At 43.6% G+C, this 27,397-nt stretch overlaps 1 protein-coding gene across 1 annotated transcript; it reads left to right on the top strand.

Annotated features, from left to right (window-relative positions):
* Positions 1–353: 353 nt before the first annotated feature.
* Positions 354–20,205, top strand: nlk2 (nemo-like kinase, type 2). The gene is made up of 11 exons (XM_041045642.1): positions 354–2,152; positions 10,848–10,977; positions 11,418–11,473; positions 14,271–14,377; positions 15,381–15,466; positions 15,790–15,999; positions 16,159–16,260; positions 17,027–17,113; positions 17,457–17,655; positions 19,114–19,207; positions 19,731–20,205. Exons 1-11 carry the CDS (start codon positions 1,668–1,670, stop codon positions 19,783–19,785), a joined length of 1,611 nt encoding a protein of 536 aa, XP_040901576.1. The 5' UTR covers positions 354–1,667; the 3' UTR covers positions 19,786–20,205.
* Positions 20,206–27,397: the final 7,192 nt, after the last annotated feature.

The raw sequence follows: 27,397 nt of genomic DNA, 5'->3' as shown, positions 1-27,397 counted from the left end.
TGCAGAAAAACCCTCACTACACCCAGAGGTAGGCTGCAGTTCCTCAGGTAACAGTAGGACCGGCGATCCGTGTTTGGGTCTGTGATCTCCGTGTTCCTCTGAGCTCGTCGTCCTCTCTGGTCTGTACTTTGTTATGGCTTTTCGGTGTGTGCATCAGCGGACGTTCCGCTGGATTCATCTCAGGATGTCTCGGGTGCTCGAGAGCTGCACTCAGCCCCGCGGTCACCCCAGCCCTCACGCGCCACTGGCTGCTCGCGATGACAATCAGGGAGATTACCGTGACGTCACGGCAGCGCGGCCGCTGATTGGTCGTCCGTCGTGCATAATCTCAGCGCCGAGTAGCTCGGGTTTTGTTCACCATGTTGGATCCGTTGCTCATCTCAGCTGCCTTGTGACCGACAGTTTGATCATGTCAGCGGCAGCGGAGCGTCGTGGGCCCGAAGCGTAGCGGTTCAACCGGGCGGCTTCCTGTTCTTCCGCTGACAGCAGGGCTCACCGACACCGACACGGACACGGACGGAGGGACGACTGTTTTGATACGGACACCTATGAGCTAGCTCCAAGCTGTCAGGTTCATCACTCCTGTCTTCTTCCTAGCTCCTGGCAGCGGGAGAGCTGATCCCGCATTAAAAGGGTTTAACTTTGTTCCCGCATTGTTATTTATCCTCCCTGGGTCCGTTGATGTGAGCCGCAGGAGGACACAGAACAACACAGCAAAACACTTCGCTGTCGATGGGGGAAAGAAGCTGTCTCCCAGCCGCGTGTGAGGGTTTCTCTGCCCCTGCTCTGAGTCCTGCCTTGAAGCGTCGTCCTCTGGCACAGTGATGGGGGTTTGTTTCCTGGCGCACGGCTCGGTGGATCGGTGTAATAATATGTGAGTGGAGCGAACGGCCGAGGCCTGGGCCCGCCTGCCTGCCTGCCTGCCTGCCTTCTGTACTGTGGCCTGGGCTTGGGATACACCTCCTCTGCACCGGATCAGCAGCGTTAATTACGGCCGGAGATTAGCCGTGTTTACGGAGGAGCAGTCTGGAGGAGGATTCACTTTGGAGGAATAGATGAGATTTCCAAACCGGTCCGAGCCCCGGGGGTGGGAAGAGCAACGGTGCTGGACCGGGGCGTGTGGCAAACTTGGACAGTTTTAAAGGATGAATGCGCTGCTGCCTCCCATGTGACAGACTCTAGATCACACTGTGCTATCAGGAGGGAGGGGGGGCTCCATCTCTATCATGAGGGACATCTAGGACCACCGACTTTTTCTTTATTGAGGGGGGTGCGGGTTATTTTCGATTAAGTCTTTTTGAGTTGCCATTTTTAGTAGTAGGGGCACTGCACAGGGTTTTTTAGAGTGGGCTGCTCATTGCTGGAGCTACATGCTCATGATATTCTCTCCATCATTAGCCCTGGGCCACAGCAGGCTAATGGTGTGCCAGCCACAAAATTAATTTACAGCAAGTGGGTCAGAGCCTTGTTGGCATTATGATAAAGAGGCACAGCACAGTGCTTTCTCTCCCCACAGGATGGAAGTAGCTGCTGCTGGATGATTTAGAACTCAGCTCAGTTTTCTGTATGTTGTCTTAAAGTTTCATGAGTGGCAGTGTTGCAGCCTGGTAGCCATTAGCATCACTTTTAGAAGGAAGTTCTGACAGGAGGCGTTGTAGTGTCAGTGGATGGCTCTTTGCGGCACAGCAGCTACAAATGTTCCAAAAATGATGGCTGCTTACAACGGTGGCTCCTCAGCAGTGGCTGCCCATCACCCGCACCACCACCACCAGCTCCAGCACCTTCCGCCTCCCCACATGCACCACCACCACCACGCTGGCCAGCACCATTTGCAGCACCCCGGCTCCGCCGCAGCCGTGCACACGGTCCAGCAGCACACGTCCACGGCTGCTGCTGCGGCGGTGATGCTCAACCCTGGGCAGCAGCAGCCGTACTTCCCTTCACCTGCTCCCGGACAAGCCCCCGGGCCGGCAGCAGCGGCTCCTGCCCAGGTTCAAGCTGCCGCCGCCGCTGCTGTCAAAGCCCACCACCACCACCACCACCAGCACCAGCAGCAGCAGCAGCATCAGCAGCAACACTCACACCACCTACAACAGCATCTGGACATAGAGCCTGACAGGCCCATCGGCTACGGAGCATTTGGGGTAGTCTGGTAAGTGCACTGCACTATATTTTCCCAGCCAACTGGACTTGTGTTCATACAGGTTTTAGCCAGTTCCCCTTTACTCCACGCCATATTTACTTAGTGTTTAAGCTGTGTGTGTTAAACAGTAAAGCAGTGTGGTGATGTTCTTTGTGATGAATGACCAAACTCATGAAGCGACTGTCGTGACATGAAAAACCAATGATCTGCAGCTTTGTTCAAACTCTGTGGCACAGTGCAGCCTGCTGATGACCGTGTTCAGCTGTAATGTCTACATCGTGTATTAAATGGGAGAACAGGTGTTACCCAGCAGAGCAGGTGAATCCCAGTCAGTGCTGTGGTGACAGCTCTAGTTTCATTCAGTTTGGTTTGATACCAGGAGGTCGAGATGTGACACTGTGGCAAAGATGTGGACATTGAACAGGCAGGAAGGGTCTCTTGAAAGATGCTAACAAGTGGCATTATGGGATATGTAGGATCTATTGATTTTGGTGGTTGACTCATACTTTAGACTGAAAGTCAAAGTATCTCAGCCTCTGCTGTCCACCAAGAACACCAAGATAATGTGTCTTTAACCTGTCTTCCCCGCCAATGTGGACACTGGTATTGACCTTGGACAAAAGCAACAGTTCCTGCCAGAATGATATCTCTGTCCTATACTAACCTGCTGTTGGTGTACATGTTCCAGTGTTTCCCCTGTATGTGTTCAGCAGTGGTGAACATGGTAATATTCAGTGTGAACTGTAGCCACTGCAGCCTGCGCTGTCTACACCGTGTGCATCTGACTGAGGCTAGTACGAAACGAGGAGGAACCCTACCACACACGCACACATGCATGAACACATGCACGCACAGTGATGTGACTGCTCAGCAGTCCTACATAGGTGGTTCATGAGTGCATGTGCAGCAGCTTCACCCTGGAGATGCTGCTGTCAAGGTAGACCTGCGTCCCTCTCCCAACAGAAAGTCTTAATATCAGGACTGAGTCCAACAAAGTGAATGTTTCCGATCATCCAGGGTTAAGTGACTGGTACAAGCCAAGCTAAATGGTTACCTTGTGCAAACCCTGCACCTCTGTGAGGTCCCCCCCCCCCCCCCCCCCCCCCCCCCACATGTCATCAGGTTATGAATAAAACAATTTCAGTTTGTTTGTGCACACAGAATAAAAGTTTGTGCTCAGACCATTTTTAAGAAATGAAACATAAAAATTTAAGCATAGACCTTCAATGTCAGCACCACATTAACGCCCAAATGATTGCAAAGTGTTTGTACATCGTATACTTGTTTATTTATCTGCCATGTAAAGCTTATAGCTTGAGAATTAATAAAGCAAAAGTGTTTGTTGTTCTGCTGCTGATGTGCAAACAAATAAGTCACTACTTGGATGTTAATGGGTGCTGAGGCTTTTAGTTTAAAATGCGATCTTTCATTTGTCAAAAATGGTGTGAGCGTTTCTTTTCCTGTAGAAAGTGAATCAAAATGGTTTTATTTCATATCCTGATCCCCTTCCAAAAGGTACAGTCTCAGACTAAAGTGGTACAACTTTGTGCTGTACACTTATACTGTCAGACAGATTCAATCTGATAGACTGGCTCATCAGGTTTATATTATCTCTATATGTTTACGTTCAATAAAAATAGTGAAAGTCATTTTCTGTGTAGAGGCATTTCATTCTTTATTCACTCATTCATTAGAGGACACACAGGCCACACATGAATAACTCTGCCTATAATGATCCTACGGTCGTTTTAAACTGTTGCTCCACTGATGCTAATAAATACAGGTTCACGTGCACAACAGCACTGCTGCTGAAAAAAAAAATCTTAGGGGAAATACTGATTTCACGTTTAAGTATTTCATTTTCTTCCACATTCAAACAGCACCACAGGTACCATAGGTTATCCTCTAAAGGTCAACATAGCTGATAATGTGAGCTGGGCGCTCTGACGTCATTCAGTCTGTGAGAATATGATGATGACTTTTTAAATGAAGATTTTCACACCTCTGTCTGCCTGTCACCATGTTCGACAATCTAAAATACTGACTCACACTGACTGTGTGTGTGTGTGTGTGTGTGTGTCAGTGGTATTGGTACAGACTACCAGAGTTGTGACTTCCCTAATCTGTAAGCATTTTACTCTGATCCTCCACCGATACATTTACACTTCTTAAGGTTTCACTTTAGTTTCTCTTTCTGTTGCTCACTCTCTGCCTGTCAGAGAGTGAGCTGTCAGTTACATAAAAATCATTTAAAAGGCAAAGATTATTGAAATAAAGCGATATTAGGCAGAGTGGTACAGTTGATGTGTGTTTCTAGTTCCCATCCTTAAAGGATGAGTCTGGTGATATTCTATAGTTCTCTTCTTGTCTGACTTGCTGGTTGTAAATTGTGGGTAGAAACCATCTGTTGGCTGCGTATTTCGTGCTTCCCTTCTGTTTTCAGTTTTCCATGGGAATCAACCACAAAAACCTGAGAACTAGCAACCCTGCATGCTGGAAGTGACACATTTTGACAAAGGCTTGGATCATGCACAGAGACAGAGGTCTGCTTGGTTCTTTTGGTGAATGGTTGTAAAGACCTTGCAAAGAATATGTTTACAACATTTGCCATCTAACAGGAACGGTCTTGCGTTCTTGCTCACTGTTTACGGAAAAAGCTTCCCCCCTTGGTCACGATAATGGAGGCCCAGGTGAAAACCCTGCAGTCAGGGGGGCGTAATTACAGCGTAGGCTGGGTGAGATCCAGGCATGGACAATAAAGGAGCTGCTGGCCAGTATTCCAGTGTCTACAGATGACCTGAAACATTTGTTGGCAAAGACAGAGGGAGACCGACCGGTGGGGTTTGCTGTGGACCAAGTACATATGGTGATATGCTGGTGAGACTAAATGATGATTAACTAGTTTCATTAGCTAAGGTTACTGTATTGGGTGAACATTTACCTCACTATGGCACCGTGCAGTAATCCAGGGACACTCAGTTGTAATAACCACTGTATCTACAAGTGACAGAGATTTATTTTAAATACAAACTGTGCAACACATTTCACTCACCACTGTAACATTATATCATGACAGGTTGTATATATATATTTTTTTCCCATTGAATATTTCTGTCCTCACTTCTTCTTTGCATCCTGTTTACAGATCCCAGAACAGTTTCACCTGTATATAACAATAGCATATGGATATTTCTGAAATTGGGTGTGTGTTTATCTCACTAAACTGCAGTCAAATCCTTTGAATGTGTAAACATACTTGGCCAATAAATGCTGGGTTAGTGTTGATTTATTATCACATTTACATCATTATTATCATTTACTCCAGTCTCCTTGCTTACTTGAGCACCATCTTGTCAAAAATCCTTAGTACAACTTTGAAGCTGCGTACCAATAAGTTGATCTAATCTTTCCATTCGGGTGCATCTAATTTAGAACTCAATCAAACCAAACGTTCGGTATGCATATTATTTGTTTTCTTTTTGGCAAATCACTCTTTGTATTGTGTATTTTTATTTACAGGAGAAAAGGTCATGGGAGTGTAGCTCCTTTCACAGAGAGAGGAGTGGAAATGCTGGCAAATTTAGATCTCTTTTACCCAGTTCTGTGCCACCCCTGGCAATTACTGCCCCAGCCTCCAGAGCTGTGAGACACAAGTTGAGGAAATGTTTTGGAATGTAACAATGATCTTGTTAAAAGCCCAAACAGAGACAACAGCAGGCTTGCTACCAGAAAAGTAGAGCTGAGTGCTCGCTGCTGTACTCTGATGTTTTCAAATTTATCTGGGTCCAAAGTGCATGTTACCCACAAGGTACCCGGAGATGTTTCTGCAAATAGATTGGTGGACATGTAACATTCAGAGACACCAGAAGACGTCAAACTGCGTGTTTTCAGCTCGCTCAAACACCCATCGTCTGTTCGCAAAGTTGAAATTTCCACTTCAGCTCTTGGAATGGGTGTTGATTTCAGAGGTGTCAACCATAAAGGAGTTGACATTGAGGCCATACGTGTCAGCCTTTGGAAGAGCAGGGTGAGATGGATCCCTGGAAAGTACTTGATTCAAACAATAGGCTTTTTCGCATTGACACTTTTTGCAGTGTACAAGTCTTCACGGTGGATGAAGCCCAGGCTTGAACCCTGGGTCAAGAGGTTTCGGGTGATGTAGAGGAGGGTTGCTGTGAGGATGAGGACAGCGTGAGTGTTCTTGATGTCTTTGGAAATGTGACATTGTTTTTTTATAGTTCAAGATCCTCTCCACACATGTGTTAAGGAATACAGAAATACCCTAAAGCATGTGTGACATGGTTTTTGTGGAAAAGAATAAAATGTAACACATTAAAATACTTAAAATGGCTCATACTCCTTCCCCCTCATTAAAAATTCCACAGTATAGAAATATGGAGACACTTTTCATTCAATCCATTGCTCTGGAGGCATCATGTTTCCACATCATACTTGCGTATGCTGAGTATAGGACCAGGATTTGCTTCCAAACTATATCACAACATAATGTTCAACAACAAACATTCATTGCAATAACTAGCCTGATTGGCAAAATTCTATATTGTCCTTATAATGTGTACTTTTCTGTTTATCTGACAATAAATACAGACATTTACTGTGCCACCTGTTTTAATTGGAATTTCCTTTTGTGCTTATTGTTCCAATTCAGCAGCATTTAAGCGAAGGATTGGCCATTGAGTTTTCGAATGTGGTGAATACTCTTCCTGATTTAAAACTTTATTGGTATGAAGCACTGCGACTGCTTCAGAAGTGTCAGCCTCCTTATTTGGTTCTGTATACGTATTCTTGATTCTGGCTTTATTTCATCAGTTCTCATCAAAGTGCTTCGTTAACCGTGTCAGCTCACCAGTGGTCTGACTCATTTCTTGGGCTATATCAGATTGCCTATTTGCCCCTTGTTTGGCCGTTACATTTTTTTGCGAGGCGTAGGCAATGTTGTTGCCATTCCCACAACGTCATGGTCCTGTTCCATGAGCCAATGCGCAACACCAGGACTTTGAAGTGCATATTTGTCAAACTGAAGTTTCAGTGCTCCTCAAAGGCTGTATGTGTCTCTGCCTACTTGCTCGTAGTGAAGCGTTCTGAATTTCCAGAGACGGACAGTCCTCTGTCTATCATCTTCTTTTATGAAATCCTGTTCTAGTAAAGCTAGTTTAAAGAATCCACAGCCGAAGACCAGGGCTCTCTGCTGTCCTGGTCTTCAGCTGTCCGTGGTAAGCCATGAATATGTTGTGAATTCTCTCAGCGTTTGTCGTTAACTCTGTGTTTTTTGGGCCTATGTCTAAGCCTGTGTTTCTTCTTCATTTCCCATTCCTCTGTATGCCCTTACCATCTTATCATTCATTACATAAATGTCAACTATACTAAGGAGGTGTGTGTTGATCCAGTTAAGCTTCTCTGAGTCAGACTGGAGGGTTGCAGATGGAGAATGTGTCTCTGGTGTGTCCTGGGTTGTCTCCATTGAGAAGAAGGTCATAGCAGCAGCTGTGACGGAAGCATCATTCATCACATCTTGAATGACTTTTCTTTCTTGCTCTGTATTTGTCTCCCAGATCAGTTGCATATAACCATGTCCCCATACCAGCAATGATGATTCATTCATCACTACTATATATAACCTTGTATGTGCATCATGTCTGCTATATTGGCGCCTCCATTTCTGTTGATCATTTTTGAGATGTCTCTACACCTTGACTGGAGTCCACCTGTGGTAAATTCAATTGACTGAACATGACCTGGAAAGGCACACATCTGTCTGCATAAGGTCACACAGCTGACAGTGCAAATCAGAGTAAAAACCAAGTCGTGATGAAGGAGCGGCCTGCAGAGCTCAGAGACAGGACTGTGTGGAGGAACAGATCTGCAGAAGACTACAAACAAATGTCTGCTGCATTGGAGGTTCCCAAGAGCACAGAGGCCTCCATGATTCTTCCTGGAGCTGGTCACTGGGCCAAACTGAGCAAGGACTCAGTGGAGAAGGACCTTGGTAAGAGAAATGAGCAAGAACCTGATGGCTGAACTCCAGAGACCCTGAGTGGAGTCAAGGAAAACCATCACTGCAGCATTCCACTGGTCTGGGCTTTATGGCAGAGTGGCCAGATGAAACCTCTCCTCAATCAAAGACACATGAAAGCTGTAAAAAGCACCTATAGGACTCTCCGACTGAGAGACATCATGTTTGGAGGAAACCAGGCACAGCTCATCACCTGCTCAGTACCATCCCAACGAAGGTTGAGGGAAAGCTGAACAGAGCACAGCATATAGAAATCCTTGATGAAAACCTGGTCCAGAGAACTCAGGACCTCACACTGGGCCAAAGGTTCACCTTCCTGCAAAGACTATGACCCAAAGCATACAGCCAAGACAACACAGTCGTGGCTGAGGGACAACTCTGTGAATGTCCCCGAGTGACCCAGCCACAGTCATGTTTGTAATGTTTTGTAGGGGAAGTTTATTTTATGTGGAAGTTATAAGGTGAATAAAATTGGTCCAAGCACAGAACCTTGTGAAACTTCATATTTATCTTTTGCATACATGGAGTATTCATCTTTAAAGTGTACAAACTGAGATTGATCTGGTAAGTAGAACTTAAACCAGCTTAGTTTGGCTCCTTTGATGCCAGTTAGATGTTCCAGTCTTTGTAACAGGAGGTGATGGTCAATGGTGTCAAATGAAGCACTAAGATCTAACAAGAACAAAGACAAGTCCTTGGTCTGTCGCTAAAACTGAATACTGAATAACACTGAATACTAAGTTAAACTGAATACTGTGAAACACTGAATACTGAGTAACACAATTTTTTTTTTTTTTTTTTTTTTTTTTAAACTTTGCACCAAATTTTCAGCAGGACCTCAGTATGGCACAGCAAACTGCTGGTCCAAGTTTCGTGTTAATTGGTCAGACCTATGCAAAGATACAATGTCACTTCCATTGTGGGAGTACAAGTCAAGTTAAAAAAAATAGGTTTTGCATCTTTATTTTTTTATTTTATTTTTTTTACATTGTGTAAACGTGCCCAATTTGAAATGCTACTTTTAGCATATTTCATGATTTTTCCAGCAAAAGTGCCTCTTAGTTAATGGGAGCGATTGTTAATTGAAACTGAAGCAGTAACCTTACCTGCAAAACTATGGTATTTTTATCTGTTTAACCTTTAAACACAGTGAAAAAGGTGTGAATATTCTGCTAAAAACTGCACACTATTCACCTGGTTTCTGAAGTACCATCAAACACCTGTCTTGAATTTCAGGTTGATATTTCAGTGTGTTCATGAGTCAAATGACCTTTTGGTTTTGATAAAAACATCAAAACACATTGATATATCAAGATTCTGTTGATAACATTTGATAATCAGTGTCCATAGATTGTGTGTGCAAAGTTTTGTACAGATCGCACGCACACTCTCGAGTTTGGGAAAAGCAGGTTTTTTGTGGGTAAAAAAAAAATTGCTGGCTGAAATGGGTGTGGCCTATATCACAACATTCAGGGAATGCATGCATGGAAGGTTTTTGAATGAGCGATGCACAACCCTCAGCCTCCTCAGGCTTGGACCCCTAAAAAAAAATTAAAATCTGAGCAATTTCAAAACGGTAATCGTGTGTGGTCCCCAGCCCCCTCCAATAATAATAATAATCTCTTCAGGAACCAAGAACCCTTTCGGGCCTTGGCAGGAACCGTGCTCGGACCCTAAACATAAAAACAAAAACAACAGGGTTCCTGCAGTTTTGCTGCTTGGACCCCTTAATAAAACACATAGTTTCAGTGGGGTCTTTGCACTGGTTGATGCTCGGGCTCGGGCAGTTCTCAGATGAGGCACTGTTTGTTGTTTGAAGAGGCCGGTTGGAGGCACGGTGTGTGAGGTGTTTATCTCCTTCTTGTGTTAAAAGAAAGAAACTTGCAGCAGCAGAGTGGTGAGAATGGCATGACTGTCGTACTGATTGAATTAGAGCATTAGAAAAGTAAATTGCACTAAATCTATCAAGACAGCAGGTAAACAGAGGAAAGCAAGGAGAGCAAAAATAAACAGGAGTTGATCAGGACATTTGCTGAAATCTGATCAGTTATACTCATTAAAATGTCTAAACTAAGAGTAAAAGCTTGTTTAAAATAAACAGCAAAAGTAAATTAAGCCCAGATTTAGCAGTAATTTCGAGCTGCATGACCATTCCATAGCACTGTGGCTGCTGGGTGCTCATCTCAGGATCCTGTGGTTTGAGACTGCGAGCTTATTCGTGGTGTTGAGTGCAGTGTTGGTGAAACCTGGGGTCTTAAGTCCACTGCCATCTGTCTACCTTGACTGATCCTATTTGAAAAGGCTCACTGAAGGTTGCACTGAAGGGCTGTATCGTGTGTCGAGCCGAAATGCTCTTACTTTACACCTGCTATGTTCCTCACGAGGCCTCCACCTCTGTGTTACTGCACCTAAACATTCTTTGACTAATCACTAAGAAGGGTGCAAACACGGTGAAGGATAAACCAAAAGCAACAGGAGTTATTCTCCACAGGATATTTCATGGAATTGTGTTGTAAACCAAAGTGTTTCTGAAGTGGAATCAGCCTCTGGGGACCATTAGTGTCTGACGTATTCAGTAACTGTTGTAGTGATTGTGTGATCAAAGCAAACTAACTCCACATAAGAGCCACTGAATCTTAGTAATATGTAATGTTTGTCCTGTTCACCCAGGTCAGTGACGGACCCCAGAGATGGAAAGCGAGTTGCCCTCAAAAAGATGCCCAATGTCTTCCAAAACCTTGTATCTTGTAAGAGGGTGTTTCGGGAGCTGAAGATGCTGTGTTTCTTCAAACATGAAAATGTAAGTACGAAGCAATGCTGCAAACGCACTCTCACACACCCCCTTCACACCTTGTGAGGCGGTCTGGCTCCTGAGCCACATGTGAAGGACCTCTTTACAGTTTGACCTCATTCACACACAAAAAATAAAGACTTAAGTAGTTGAAAGGTCACGTGACTCTGCAAAGTTTTTCCACTGACAGTGAAAATAGGGGGAGGGTTAGCCCTCACCCTAACCTTTGAGAGTATCCCCAATCACTTCCCGTCATATGAGACGCACCGTGGTTCCAGCTCGGCTTATCTCAGTCGGATACTGAGCTCTGATCACAGTGTGGGCAGATCTAGATATGGATACACTTATTGATACCAGGTGTAAATGCAAAGCTTCTGTTAGGTGTTGCTGTTCCAATAACATCCACTTACAGATACTTGGTATTAACTTGGCTTCACCTTTCTCCTCAGGTTCTCTCCGCTCTGGACATACTACAACCTCCACACATCGACTACTTTGAGGAAATGTATCCTTTACCGTTGGTCGGTTGAAAGATAAATTGATGGATTCTTGTACTGATAGGTCAGTGTGAGTGATTCTAAAGCTGTGGTCAGACAGCGTGGGTTATTTTCAGGCACTGAAACAGCTCTGTAGTGCCTCTCTAAAATCACTCTCTGACCTGGACCTTTATTGGTTACAGTTTTCATGAGACTGCAGCTTCTCCTACTTATCGGAGTACTAAAACACAGAGAAATCACATAGTAGGAAACAGCAGTTTGAAAGGTCAAGGTCAGTTACCAGTTTCTAATGAACAATTGACTTGAATTGTAGATTCTAATCAAACTGGAGTATGTGGTATTAGCTGGCATTAACATTGCTTTAACAACATAAATAGTCTTATACTGTAAAACTAGAGCTCTAGATAAAATCTGAAATTACGTTTGAAAACTCATCCGCAATATCTTCCAAAAAAATGTCCCCGACATTTTTGTTCGAACTACTTTATGCTGATGTTGATGAACGTGTCCTTAAGTTCTTAGTTTGTGTTGGACTTTCTAATATGTTTTCATCAGGGTGAGCCCCACAGAGTGAATTCCACTCACCTCCATTGTATTGGGCTGGAGGCAGAAAACCTAGGCAGCTGGGGGTATGTGGCGGTGGGTCCCAGGTATGCAGGTGTTGTAAAACTAGTAGGAAGTTAAGTCATTGTAATTTGTCAGTAGTTGGAGTTGTACTGGCTGTGACAGATTTGTCTCAAACACTTTTCTACTTCTCAAGAGTCCAAACTCAGTCAAATCTGAATACATAGACACTCACTTCCTGAGGACATTTTTATCTCAGATGGAAAAGAAACATCCACAAATCCACTTAGGAATCATAAAAATGCTCCTTACATCTGAGAATCATCACTTACTAAAGTTTTCTTCTGTATTAAATAGCGAAGTACTTATGACTTTACGCCTGTCCTCATCTGAGTCATTTTATATTATTGAGCTCATATGATGGAATGACAGATTAACAGGACAAAATGAAACATGACATGAAGCCATCATGTGGAGAGAAGAGGTCTCACTCTTTTGAGTTTCTGAAACACAGGAGCTCTCTGATTGTTCAGCTGTGTTTCAGAGTGGAGCTTGTCTTTAGCTGAGTACAGGTTCCAGCTGCAGAGAGCACACAGATCTGAAGACAGCAGAGTTTGATTTTTGGCCTGACATGTTTCTCATGGAATGAACTTTATTTAGCAGCAGCTGACATGTCCTCCTCCAGAGATGCTCAGGGTGTCGTTTCTGCTCCTTCCTGACTGTAAGACTGAAACATCTGTGACAGTTGGTGGAAACAGTCTTTTTCTGTGGTTTGTCTTTGCAGCGTCAGGTGTCAGGCTTTATTTCTAGCGGAGTACACAGGGCTGTGTAGTTAGTCACACAGGATGATAATCAGGATGTGTTTCTCACCAGCTCACTTCAGGCAGCCTTTGCCAGGTGGATTTCCCTTTATAGCTGAGACATTCTGCTGACTCAGGACTCTCTGGCCCTTTGAAATTTTGTCTTCCAATTAAGTTTATTGGGTTTGCTTCATTTTTTTCATAGAGAGAATGAAGCAGCCTGGTGCGTGTAATGTGTTTTTCTGTGTTCTCCCCGTTCTGGCGGGAGAAGTTAATGTGAGCGTGAATGGTTGTTTGTCTCTGGATGTCTCTGTATCACAATGTCTTCCGAGTGATGCTGGTGAGTGAGTCTTACGTCATTGTCCTCACATACCCTGTCACCTCTTTACTGACCGCTGTCCAGTCATATCAAAAATACCTCTAAGAACACATTTAAAAAATAGGGACAAACATGATGACTAATATCAACCCATCTTCTCCCTTTGTTTTGTTATTAGAAAAAAAAAAAAAAAAAAAAAGATTCCCAGAGGCTACATCCACATAATATTGCCTAGAAACAGGGTAAGGTAGCTAGGTTATCACTTTCATCGTAGACCTGAAGTGTTGGCTCTGAAACCGCAGTGGCAGCAGCGGAGGTGCCACCAGGCTGTAAAGAAAGAAAGAAAGAAAGAAAGAATGGCATTAATCTGGGCAAACTTGGACTCCAGTGTGTCAGTGTTAAGAGCCAGTGGTTCAGAGATGAGCACTGGTTGTGCAGCCTCTGGAGGAGGGACTCCAGCTCCAGCTGAGAAGTGATGAGGCTGCTGGCATAGGTGCTAAAGCAGTGATGCTAGCTGATGCTAACAACATACATGACCCGTTTCTTTAGGTGGGCCCCTTTATCAGTTTGCTTGCGTCACCCAGTACAGGTGTGATGCATACCCAGGTATTCCATACTGTCTGTGGTGATTACAAAGAATGAAGTAGAACTAGCATTTCTGAATAAACAACAATTCACACTCACATTCATACCTATGGGCAATTTAGAGTCTTCAATGAACTCGCAGGTCTTTTCGACTGTGGAAGGAAGCTGGAGTATCCAGATGAAAAAAAAAAAAAACCCCTGCAGGCCTGGGGATAATATGCAGACTCCACACAGGAAGGCTTCCAGCCCCACTGAAACAATTCAAACCCATAAACTGCTAGCAGTGCTAACTACTGCACCACTGTTTATTAGTTTATTACAAATTAAAACAGAGAAGGACAGAGGGAATGGAGTAAAGCTGCTCCTGAGTATAAGGCCATTCATGACACGTGGAAACTGGAACTATGATTAAAAAAAAAAAAAAAACATACAGTACAGCTTTAGAAACAGTATTATTTTCCAGTGATTCTCAGTCAAATATACTGTTGCGTTCTTGGATTGTGTTTTTGTGTTTTACCTTAATTTCCCATTGGTCAGCTATGTGGTGACTGAACTGATGCAAAGTGACCTCCATAAGATTATCGTATCGCCGCAGCCTCTGAGCTCAGATCACGCCAAAGTTTTTCTTTACCAGATTCTACGAGGTATGATCTCTTTTCTTTCTCTTCCTCTTTCCATCTCATTATTACCACACTGATTCACGTTCAGTCCATTCGATGTCCTCACTTGAACAGGAATAGGAGTAAAATGTACCTTTACACATTATCTTTACAGGTTAAATTAATGTCAGTGTTGAGGAAATCAGTGCTCCTGGTGGGACGTTTTCATTTTTACAGCAGCCCATAACAACTCTCACTAAAGCAAAGTGGACAGAGAGTAACAAGAAACAGCGAGGAGCACTCTGTATACCTGGCCTGTGAGTCAGTGACACTCAACACGTCTTATAGATGTTTCCAATTAAATGCAGTCTTTTAGGAGCAAAAGAGTTGTATCCTTTGAACCTTAGGGAGGCTTTTAATGTGAAATATCGGCGCAGGAAGTGTTGAATTTCATTGATGGCAGCTTAACAGCAATCAAACAAAGGCAAAGTTGTTGCTTCTGTTTGCTGTTATCCATTGAGACTCAGCTTTTGAGAATTTATGATGCACGTAACTAAGTTTTTTATTATTTATGTTCCACCAATAATTCTGACTCCAAACAGCTTCAGTGTGTAAAATAACTCTAATAACAGGTAAATGTTCTCTAGACTCCTGTCAAACCCTTTTGCTTTATTTACGATCCCATCCCAGTCCTGAGAACCCAGTTTAATATAACCTGTCCTGTCCCATGGGAGTCCTGTCAGAGCAGGCCCTGTCTCCAGTCTCGCTGTTGGACAGTACTGACAGACATCACACACCCCGCCTGTGCAGAATTCATGCCTGTAGTGGTGATGAATGAAACCCAATGATGTTCTGTACATTAACAATGTATGAGAACTGATCTACAGTTTTACTATATTACACACATACTGTATATGAGCAGACACCAGTTTACAGTGTCGGCACACTCGCTCATCCTGTTTGTTGCATGAGTGATATCATGAGTTATATCTGATGCAGTCCTCTCTTCTGTCATCTCCTCCTCCTCCTCCACCATCACTCCCACCAGGACTTAAATACCTTCATTCTGCTGGCATTCTACACCGAGACATCAAACCTGGCAACCTCCTGGTCAACAGCAACTGTGTGCTCAAGGTGTGTGCCTATGGGGCTTCCCTGTTTCATGTCAACTGAAGATATCAGAGAGTTAAGCCTCTGGAGCTTCTGATGTAAATCTTAGCTTTGAAAGGACTGGATTCAGCTCCATGGCAGCTGTTCATATACATGGGTGGACTGCTTAGTATAGTCTTGTGTGGGAAACATCATATGAGCAACACTCACGCTGGTTGTTTCCAGTTAAGCAGGAGAGACAACTGTTCTTATAAGGCAAAAAAAAAAACCTTCCAGCTCTGAGGATAAAAAAAAAGAGAAGCTGAGATTACAGCAGGTGTAGTAACAGTTGAATAACTGTCTTCCAGATTTGTGATTTTGGCCTGGCGCGTGTGGAGGAGTCAGACGAGTCACGTCACATGACTCAGGAAGTCGTGACACAGTACTACCGAGCTCCAGAGATCCTCATGGGGAGCCGGCATTACTCCAACTCCATCGATATCTGGTCTGTGGGCTGCATCTTCGCTGAGCTTCTGGGGAGACGCATCCTCTTCCAAGCCCAAAGTCCCATTCAGCAGGTACCACCTAGTGTTTTTAAACAAAAGGACATATAGGGTTTTAATTTGAAAAATCTGCAGGAAGTGTTGAGTTCAGCTTATGATAAATTAAGATATTGAATAGAAGCAATAGTTTGTGTGTGTGTGTGTGTGTGTGTGTGTGTCCCTGTTGGCTTGTAGCTGGATTTAATCACTGACCTGTTGGGGACTCCCTCTATGGAGGCCATGAGGACGGCGTGTGAAGGCGCGCGTGCACACATTCTCAGAGGACCTCACAAACAGGTAGCACATCTGTCTTTCTGAAAAGACGAAACCATTCTGGTTGTTCTGCAAACAGCATTTAACTGCTCATCATTGTAATCTGAGGTAAAACAGTGTGGATAGAAGAAGAGTCAGTGAATGGCAGAGAATCGCTAGATAGCCTGCGAGTCAGAAGGAGCTTGAGCTCTCCTCCGATGGACACAGCACTGTGGACTCCTGCTCTTATATCGGATTATCTGGGTGTTAACGACAGCCTGGAGCACATATCCACTTCAGGATCAAACGTGACTTTGGTATTCGTGGATATGATTACGACAGTAGAGTGAAAACAAAAACAGTTTATTATTCAAATGCGTGATTTTCTTATCTTTGTCTAAGTCGATGAGAAATGAGTCTCCACTGAGACACAGCAGCCAGCAGATGGTGCTACAGTGCAGACTAACTGCTCTGCTTGGTTCACAAGTCATAGCTGAAGACCACGCTGAGACCTTAGAGTGGAATCTGTGTGGTGAGCACCTCCTCAGGAAGCTTTGGTAAAAGTCCCACCCCCAGTAGCAGTCTTAATCACTCCACAGTGACTTCAGATCAGCCTCCCCCACCCTGCAGAGACTATGTTGGGGGCCTAGTACATTCCATACATCCTTGTCTGCATCAGCTTCCCCCCTCATTGTACCGACACATCGCTGTGTTTCATGGCACATTTCTAAGAAACACAGTCGGTTAAAAGATATGGTTTGGTACATGTGTACATGTAAGGTTGATGCTGTGTTGTTTGTTTTGTCTGCAGCCATCCCTTCCTGTTCTCTACACACTGTCCAGCCAAGCGACCCATGAAGCTGTCCACCTCCTCTGCAGGATGCTGGTGTTTGATCCAGTGAGTGACACAGTTTTACATTATGTTTTGTTATCGAATGAAAGTGAATATATAATTACATTAACAGATCATGAGCAGTATAACACGGTATCCACAGCCTGTCATGACAGCAGTGCACGACACCTGTGCTTCAGGTCAAAAGAGTCCGATTTGACATCTATTAAAGAACATAAACTGTGGCTAATTACCCTACAGCAGCAGCCAATGCAGCACCAGATCAGTTGTTTCTAATGTGCATATTGATGACTATTATTCATTTCCTTTCTTTGATTTCTTTTGTAAATGTATTCTGAGACTAAGACAAAGGTTCTTACTGGTTTTATTCCGTGTGTGTGGTCTCCAGTCAAAGAGGATTTCAGCGAAGGATGCCCTGGCTCACCCTTACCTGGACGAGGGTCGACTGCGTTACCACACATGCATGTGCAAGTGCTGCTACACCACATCCTCTGGCCGTGTTTACACCAGTGACTTTGAGCCTGTCACTAATCTGAAGTTTGATGATGGCTTTGAGAAGAACCTGAGCTCTGTGAGACAGGTCAAAGGTACGTTCATCCGCTGCTGCTGCTTCTGCTTCTGTTTGCGGTTTGCTATGATTCTTTCGGTCTGTTTGGTTCACATTCACTAAACAACACAGTCTGCCAGAGTGGGTCTGTAGAATATCTTACCAAGTAATGCATTTGGTCAGTCTTTGTGGCTGAAACGAAGAAGAAATGGATCAGAAAAAAAGATGTAGAGTGACCCCAGACTTGGAGGTGCAGACCTTCATCTCAGCTGCTTCATACTCGGCTGAAAACCACCCCAGTGCATGCTGAAGATCACGGTTTGATGAAGCCAACAGAACCACATCATCTGCAAATAGCAGAGATGCAGTTCTGCAGCCCCCAAACCAGAGAGTCTCCTCCCCCTGGCTGTGCCTTGAAGTCCTGCCCATCGAGATCACAAACAGAACTGGTGACAAGGGGTCAGAAGTTTCTTTTAGTGTTCCTTCCACCCAACAATATCCCCAGTTCTTCTCCCCCGCTGAAAACCTGCCAAGGCCAAGCTCTGCTTTGCCTGCCTGAGATGCTGGATGCTTTGCCAGACCTTCCTTGAGGCCAACCAGAAGTCCTTCTTCATGGCCTCCCCAAATTGAGCTTTTTTGAATCTGCTTAAGGCAATAATTCCACACAGGAACCCAATGACAAGATCCATGACATAATCTTGACAGATAAAGACAAATACCACAGTGGTACATTGCCACAGAGCTGGGTATCTCCCAGGAACGTGTCCATGCAGTTATCCACAACAACCTCCACATGACTGAGGTGTCAGTTCACTGGATCCTGAAACTCAAATTTGGCCCAAAATGTCAATGGACAATGTTGCCATTTTTGAGGTGGATCCTGAGAGAGATTTCTCTTGTAATTTGTAACCACTGGTAAGATTTGGGTCCGTCAGTTCCAACCAGAGACAAAAGAACAATCAGAACAGTGGAAACACTCAAAAAGCCAAAGCAAGGTGATGGTCTCAGTTCTCTGGGATTCAAAGGGAGTGCTGCTGGTGGACTACCTGGAAAAGGGTCACCACCATTGCAGTATCGTACAACGCTGATCTCTTGAGACAGCTATGGGACAAAATCAAGAACATTTGGCGTGGGAAGCTTACAAGAGGAGTGCTCTTCCACCAGGACAACACTCAGGCCCACAGAGTCGGGCTGCCATCCAGGAATGTGGATTTGAAACACCTGTCTTGTTCACCTGATTTATCACCCTCACCTCTTCCCTAACATGAAGGAGGACCTCAGAGGTCTGCATTTTGACAGTAATGATGACATTGTTGCGGCTAAAGACCACTTTCTAGAGGTCCAAGATGCCGATTTCTCCAAAGAAGGGATCCATATGACCCATGTCCAGTGGTCATGGATCATAGGGATCGTATGGATCCATGACCACTTAGACAGAAATCAAAGGACCACGTTGTTTCCTAAACTTTCTCTGCCGCTGTGTGTTTCTCCCTGACAGAGATCATCCATCAGTTCATTCTGGAACAGCAGAAGGGGAGTCGAGTGCCACTCTGCATTAACCCTCAGTCAGCTGCTTTCAAAAGCTTTATCAGGTAGGAGGAGGCTCTTTAGTTCATAACACAGCAGCATGAAATGTCTTACAACTGCAGATTGTGTATCGTGTGTGTGTGATGATGATGATGATAACACAAACATACTCTTTAATCAGACAGCTTCAGATTTATAGGAAGGTGCATTGTTTTTACTTTCTGATGGTGTGAGGCTGGTAGTTTTAGTGTTTCCAGTCTTTGTGCTAAGCTGGGCTAACATCCACACCTGTCTACACACACACACACTCAGCTGAGATCAGTGTTATCTGAATCTGACGGAGATGACAAATAAAAGTGTCATCACTAACACTCAAACCAGTCAAAGTATTGCGTTACGTAAAACTGTAATTACAAATCTCCTAAATACATCACTTAGAGAGGCTGTCCTTCATCTGGAGAAGGATCTTCCTGCATCTTTTTAACTGCAGGAACCTGTTGAACCAGTACACATTTAACTAAGTGGCAAGTGTCTGTAGTTAGCAGTGTAACATGAAGTTCACCCGCTTATTGGCCTCCTGTTGAACAGCTCCACAGTGGCTCAGCCCTCTGAAATGCCTCCATCTCCGCTGGTGTGGGAATAGCTGCTGCTGCTGCTGCTGCTGTTGCCGCTGCTGCCGCTGCTGCTGTGTTATCATCTTTCCCAAATGACAAGCTGCTAAACTGGGAACAAGAATGCATCTCAGCGTCTTCTGTCATCTGCGTAGCATTTCACTGGAGAGCAGGACTCACAGGTCTGCTGTGTGTATGCCACAACATATGAAGCAAACGAAGAGAAATCCACTGGTGACTGCTTTATGGGGTGTAGTGGAGGGTTTGGTATGCAAATGAATGACACAGAAGCTCTGTAGACCAAATCAGAATGTTTGAAACAAACCCATCTGTTCACTTCCACATAGATTAGATTTAACTGCTATATGAAGTACGTTTTTTTTTTGCTGAATATATTAATACCAATTTAAAAAAAAAAAAAAAAAGATGTCTATTTTAAAATTTCTCTAATCGCAGTTGGATTGGTTTCCCCATACGATCAGGCTGCTCTGCTTTCTGACACCCATCCTTCTTGCACTGGTTAATTCAGCCCAGCTCTGCTTCGTATCCAGACAATCGATTGTAATTGTGTTTTCCTAACTGAAAGCTCCCCAGTATTTCACAGACGCATATAAACTTATTAAAAATGAGTTGTTCCAGGCGTGACCGCCTGTGTGTCACACCCTCTGTCCCCCCCTGCACGTCTGACCACGGTTTTACTGATGTGACAGCTCATTTGCCAAAGATGAGGAGCCTTGTGTATAAATGATGCATCCTTGGATATTTTAACTGTGATCAAAGAACAGAGGGGAATACACAAATTCTCAAATGTTAGGTGAGAGGGTATGAGTACAGCAATGGAACCCGCATTTAGATTTTACATACATGTATACTGTACATGTATTAAAGCCTATAAATGTATGCATGTATCTGATATTTTGTGCATGATTTCAGTGATGAATGTATGCAAGCATTTATACATGAGGCCCCCCCCCCCCCCAAAAAAAAACGTTTGTAATGAAGCTGAACCTGTCTGGGTCAGATGTGTGTTAGGAAGAATGAACCCACTCACAGTGGAACCGACTCTGCGAACAGTGTGTAGCTGTTGAGATGGTTTTAGTCCTGCAGGTGAAGGTTTAATGAATCTTACATGAACAACACTTTGTGGAGCTTTGTGTGAACAGGAAATGATCCAGACCAAAAGCTATCCTTATACTACACCCTGCTTCCAAACAAGACCACACAACTCACCCGGCCTTCAGGAGGCCTCACCCCCCCCCCCCTCCCCCCCCCCCCCCCTCACCCCCCCACCCATCTGCTAATACTCTGTGCTGAGTGCCGGTGTATGGCTGAACAGTCCTGTCCAGCCTAACTGAGCTCTTGTTTGTGTTTTATGAAGGAATGTGTGCTGTCTACTTGTGTGCCTGCTAACGTCTCTGCTGGGCTCAGCCAAACTGAGCAAATGTTACCTCAGAGTCTGAGGAGGAAACTGACTGAAATGAAACACGTCAGCTTTCCAGTCCCCCCCCCCCCACCCCCCGTGACATCTGCTTGACTCGCTCTTTGTATGTAGAAGTTAAATGAAGAACCTCTACAGCCTGTTGGCCTTTCCTCCATTTTTCACAGTCTGGCTCTTATTTTTGTAGTGTCGGCCATACTTCCTGTTGTTCATCAGAACATTTTACAGCACTTTGATTGTTGGGCATCCTGTAGTTCTAAGATGCACAACAACCAGGTGTGGTTCTGGACTGTGACAGGGCTGTCCAGTAGCACATCATGGGGACGTTTCACCTGTGATCACACTTCAGCCATGTTAGCTGAACCGTTTATTTGGACGTCAACACCGAGGACATCCTTCCAGTCATTCCTCAGACTGTGGGTGTGGGAACCTTGAGGTTTCCTGTCCTACACGTCTGCTGATTCACTGGTTTCACGCTTCAAACAAGTGCTTCATTTCCCATTCAGGTGAAAGGGACAGATGTGATGAGGACGCCATAGTCTTTTTGTGTGTCCTCCAGATGTTCTTAGAGCTGTTGGGGATGGTGGCCCAACACTGTGAGAATGAGAGCCAGATTGTAGAGAAACCCATCATAGCAGGCGACATCCAGTCTTCCCGTGGAGCCTGCCTTTGTGAAACAGGAAGTCTGCTCTGCTTGTTCTTCTTTGGACAGGAGGGACAGATGAGAACTGTCATCATCATGTTCTGAACAAAAATCTCAAACTGAAAACGTACCAAGGTGAAGAAGCAGTTAAACCAGCAGTATCGTTTCTTCAAGGGTGTTCATTCATTCGTTCTTTGTATCAGCACGTGCTTACAGACCGACTCCTCTTCATGGATTCATTCAAGCAGCTCACCACAGAACCGAAACAAGTAGCATATGAGTGATGAATAAGTGATGGCACGGTCTCGATCTCTGTGGGTTTTTCTAAATGCTAATCCAGTGCTCAAGTGTCCCCCTGCTCCTCCTCATACATGTACACTGTCTCCAGAAAAAAAAAAAAAAAAGAGCTTTGAAGTAAATTATTTAATATATTTTTAGAATTGTTTTCTATTCCTGTTCTGGTGTCCTATAGCATGCATTCTCCTCTCACCTCAAAGTATGATTATGTACATATGTTATATAGAGAAAGCAGATCTACACACCAACCTAATAAACAATACCACTGTATAGAAATTGTATTAACCTGCACATTTCTAAGGCTGTGAAGTTAATTTTATTTTTAAAACTTGCATACAAATGTATATATATTTTCTTGATTTTTACCCTGCAACTAGGAACGTGTAGAGGACAACGATTCACAGAATACACAGTCGTGTTTAGCTATATCTTGTGTGTACAGCAGAGTTGTAGATATATATCTAAGGAGAAGCCTTTCGTTATTGTTGTTAATGATTTCATCACAGCAACACTGTGTGAATATGTATATAAAGGATTCACCGTGTTGGTCTCTACCTCTTGGGCTCAATAACTTGGCTTTGTTTACCTCCACACTTTTCTGATTTCATGTGGGGATGAATTGAAAACACTTGAATGTCCATTCAAGCTTTTATACTGAAATTATTACAAAAATATATATATAAATATATATATATACTGCCCCCTGTCACCCCCACTCTCAGACCTTTCCTGCACTAACCAAGTGCAAAGCATTCAACAGACATTTTGAATCATCAGAAGTTTGTATTACAAAGCCCTACCAATGGCCAAGGGTTTCCTGACTGTTAGTCAATTTTCACTCTTTGATAGACTAGGACCTGATGGGGGAGGGAGAGTCACTGCGTCCGCCACAGCAGCTGTGTTCCAAGCTCAGTGACAACGACTCGAGTTCAGACAGAGTTCATTTTTCAGATAATCACACGATAAACCACCTTCTCCTCTGGACTTCTTTTCAGGCTGGTGTTCAGTAGCTGTTCATCAAATCAGAGTCCAGTGGTGAATCTGATAATTGGATCAGAATCCTTTCCCGTCTCTTACTGAACTGAGCTGGAGGTTTGGCTTTCAACATTTGTCAGTAACTAAAGTTAGACCTAAAACACACAGATTCACTTTAGATCTGCGATCACCTTTCGGCTTCAGACTCTGATGTGTGAAAGGGTTTGCTAATGAAAAAGAGGAGGGAGAGTTCAGAATGAGACGTGTTAGTCATTCTTGATCCTTCTCAGCTGAGACCTGGATCTGAAGTGGAACTGTCTATCAGAACCCAGCCCTACTAGGATGAAAGAAATATTTAATAATGCATTTATTCACGCAGGTGTGAGAGGGCGCAGGGTGGTTATTTTCAGATAACTGCACGCTGTGGCCTCTTCTGCCTGCTGCAGTAAATGTAAAAGAATAAATGCACAAAACACGGAGGAAAGAAAATGATGAAAAACATTTTCATTTCAGTTTTTCTGTAAATGCACAACAGCTTTTTGAGGAAAAAGACAAAACACAAGCAAAGTAAGAAACACAACAGGCACATTAGCTCTTCTCCTGGCTTAATAACACATTCACTTTGTCGCAGAAAAACCCGCCTGCTGTGTTACTGTGTGTTACTGTGGTGTGCTGTGATGGTCCTGAGATGACTGCCGCTCAGATTAGTTGCAGCTTAGCAAATGCAGCTAGTAAGTGAAGGCTGCTGCTGTGATTAAAGATGGGAGAGATGATAAATAACTGGACTCACTGAGATCAAACAGAAGAGATATCAGCCTTCAGAACCAACCAGCAGGTCTGCGTCAGTCTCTGTAGTGATGGACCATCTGTTAACAGACGCCACCACTGTCTCCAAACATCCCGCACAGCAGCGTGTTTCTGCCAGAATGTGAATACCAGCCCACCGGAAGCCTTTTACTCATTACTGATCAGTTTTTTGTGTCCCCCGACACGTACGTGTTGGGGGACATGTTATAACTTAGTTACATTATTGTGTGCGATTGTTAGTGCGTCTCTGTTTGCTTGTGTTTGCAGTGTGTTTCTTAATGTCTTGTCAAACCATGGATGCTTTTCTTCATTTTCTTCTTTTCTTCATTTTCTTTCTCTGTTAACACTGTTTTCTTGTATGCTGTTGTTTTCTGAAGTGTCAGTGCATGGAACCCTCTCAGCCAAAAGTATGAAAGTACCTGGATGTATCTCCAGGTCTGTGGGTTAACAGACTTTTTTCTACTGATTTACCCTGATGAAGCTCATAGTTTGATTTCTGTCACACGGTCACAGTCTTAAGAGAGAGAATCCACTCCTGTGAAGACTAAGCTCAGTGATGCTGTGTGTTTTCATTCTTGTGGATTACCTCTCACCCATTCAACAAGCACTCTTACAAAAAGAAAAGGAGATAATAGAAATGTGTCTATTGGAAACTGGATGGGAATTTTCTCAGGAATGAACACAGTCGGTAGCAGTCGCCGTCACTCTCCCTCCACATCGCATGTATCAACTCTTTGTGTAGATATAGTTGTTTCCTATATGTTTTTATTTTGTGTTGGAATGAAGTACTTGAATCAAATGATGCTCATTTTGGAAAAATTGTAGAGCAACAACTGACAAACTTTGTGTGAGAGACTAATCACAACTCAACAACTACTGGACTATTTGGATTCCTATAATTTGCTGTCCTAAACCATGTTTGTATATTTGATGTTTTAATCAGATGCATTGTAATTTGAATAAACGTTGCAGTATACACAGTAGATAAATGTATCTATGAAACTCTGCGTTTAAGCGCTGTAAATCAAACTTAAGGCCTAGGTATTCAGTTGACAGTTGTCATTTTGGAAAGTGTGAGATCTACCCAAAAGGTTCCATCTGGAAAATAGTGATGAAAACATTAAATGTGACATTTAAAGAATGCCAAACCTCGTTGTCCATACTTCTCTGTCAAAAAGCAGAACAAAAACACCTGACCACACTTCATGAACACTGACATTCATTATTTTGCATCCACTCTGAGGGACAACAGCCAGACTTTATACCTAATTCTTACTAAAAAGCTGAGGTCTGAAAGATTTTTTCCCAGATTTGTAGGTTTGATGCTGCTCACCTGAAGAGAGGGGTTGGTTAAAAAATAATATTGATGCACTGCACTCCTTTTCCATTGATTGTGTTTTGGAAAACTCATTTTTGGGCCAAGTCATGGTGTCAACAGCCAAAATGCAGTACCTAGAATGCCCAGTATGTCAAAATCACTTCACAGTCCATCACCATTCCTGGGAGATTGTGTTGCCATGGTGTGTTCGTGCACACAGGTACTGCCAGCTTTACTGTCAGTTAATATTTTCATCTGCAGTTAACATTTTTCTAAAATAGAGCCCAGACTTAAACATCATCAAAGATGAAGAAAAGGTCAAAGCTCTTTCTTAGGAGCTCTAAAGATGAAAATACAACACCAAATATCAGTAAAGTAGATGTAGTGAAATATCAGGAATCTGTAAAGAAAAGTAACTGACTTAATGTATGGTTAGTTAACATTAACACAATTCTTCACAATTCAATTGATTCCTTTCATACACACTCCTGGGAACAAAAAAGAATCCCACATCTGTTTCAAGATGACTTGTATCAAACGTATCTCATTTAAAAACAAGGCAATTTATCCTCAGTTGAACTTCCACACTAAAACACACATTTACTTTGACTGTATGTCTGTGAAGATCCCCCCCCAGGTCATGGTATTTCATGGTGCTCCACCAGTCAGTTGGATCTGACAAAGCTGGATGAAGGTGAAACACCTTCCAGAACCTCGAGTAAGTCCAGTCTTTGTATAGCTTTTAGAAATGTGCCCTGGCTGTTCAAAGGAAGTTATCCTCATAAACTAGCAAACCAAACAAACACTACACATCAATCAATGGTTAAATCTTCTCACAGATCATATATCAATGAAAAAATATCAGGTGGGCCTAGGAAAGGTGATGCCCCATTGCGCAAAGGTGGAAGCTGTTCTCAAGTCCCTGCACCAAAGAGCTGGTGGGAAGTTATGAGAGTTTTGGGTAGGTGTAGATTCCACAGGAGATTTGTGCCTAACTTTGCTGTGGTTACTGAACCATTGAACTACCTCCTTAAGAAAGATGTCAAATTTGTTTGGACAGAGGCCTGTGAGTGTGTTTTTGTAGGAATGTTGGCGTATGAACCTTTGTTGCTTGCCTTTTTTAAACTTGTGGTGGATACCGGTGATGTTAGAGTGGGGCTGGTACTGCTGAAAACAGATGCAGCTGGACTTGTAGTTTTCACCAGCTAAAGACAGCCCCACATGGGGAAGGAGTGTCATGATGCTATGCCAAATTACTGCACTGACCTCTCCAACTCTCTGAAGTCTGAAGTCAGGTGAAAGAAGCCTTATCAACTTCACTTCAGGGATCATTAGACTCTCTGCAACCAGGTGACTGGGTGGTGATGAAGGACTGCAAAAGGCAGAACTGGAGGAAACATCGCTGGACAAACCCATTCCAGGTGCAAAGTTGGTGAAAGTTGCGAGAGCTACTTTGTAGAAATGTTCCAGTGCTTGACAATCACAGACCTGCCAATGAGAACCCTGCTGAGGATGCCACAGAGGAAGAGAGACAGGAGACATCATAACTCTCCCAACAGTAGGTCACGTACAATTAACCTCTGACCTCAGTGCTTTTCTGTCCAGACTGTTGACTGGTGTTAACTTGTTACGAGGAGAACATCAAAGTATCTACAACGATTTACAAACGAATCAAGGGGGGAGTGTGAGGGAAATTCCAACTACAACAATGTGTTTTCTAATGATATCATGGTCTTAACTGTATGAACAGGTGTGTCACATGCGACACAAGTGATGTGATGGTGTTTAAGTTGGTGTTAAACATAGAAACAAAGAAACTCATGATAAAGGAGTTTGGCCTGCCTCCTGTGTTTGTGTGTTCTGACTTAGAATGTTGGAGTTTAGAAGATAATTTGTCATGACCACCACAAATTGGAGAAATAAAATGGATCAAAATTAGTCACAAAAACATTTAGTATGAATGAATACACCCAGACACACTGTACTTTACAGTGTATCACATTACAGTGAATCAGCATTACAAACAAAGTCTTTTAAAATGCATGCGTCTCAGAAAAACATGCTTGGTCCCAGTGGACAGTTACACAGCGGTGATCTTGGTGAATTATAACAATGTCGTCCCACAGTGTCTGTGATCTCAGCCCGCTGTGATCATTGTGATCAAAT

This window comes from Toxotes jaculatrix, chromosome 9 (assembly GCF_017976425.1).
Source record: "Toxotes jaculatrix isolate fToxJac2 chromosome 9, fToxJac2.pri, whole genome shotgun sequence".
NCBI classification, from domain to species: domain Eukaryota; kingdom Metazoa; phylum Chordata; class Actinopteri; family Toxotidae; genus Toxotes; species Toxotes jaculatrix.
Note: the sequence above shows the minus strand (reverse complement) of the source record. Positions and strands in the feature narration are given on the sequence as shown.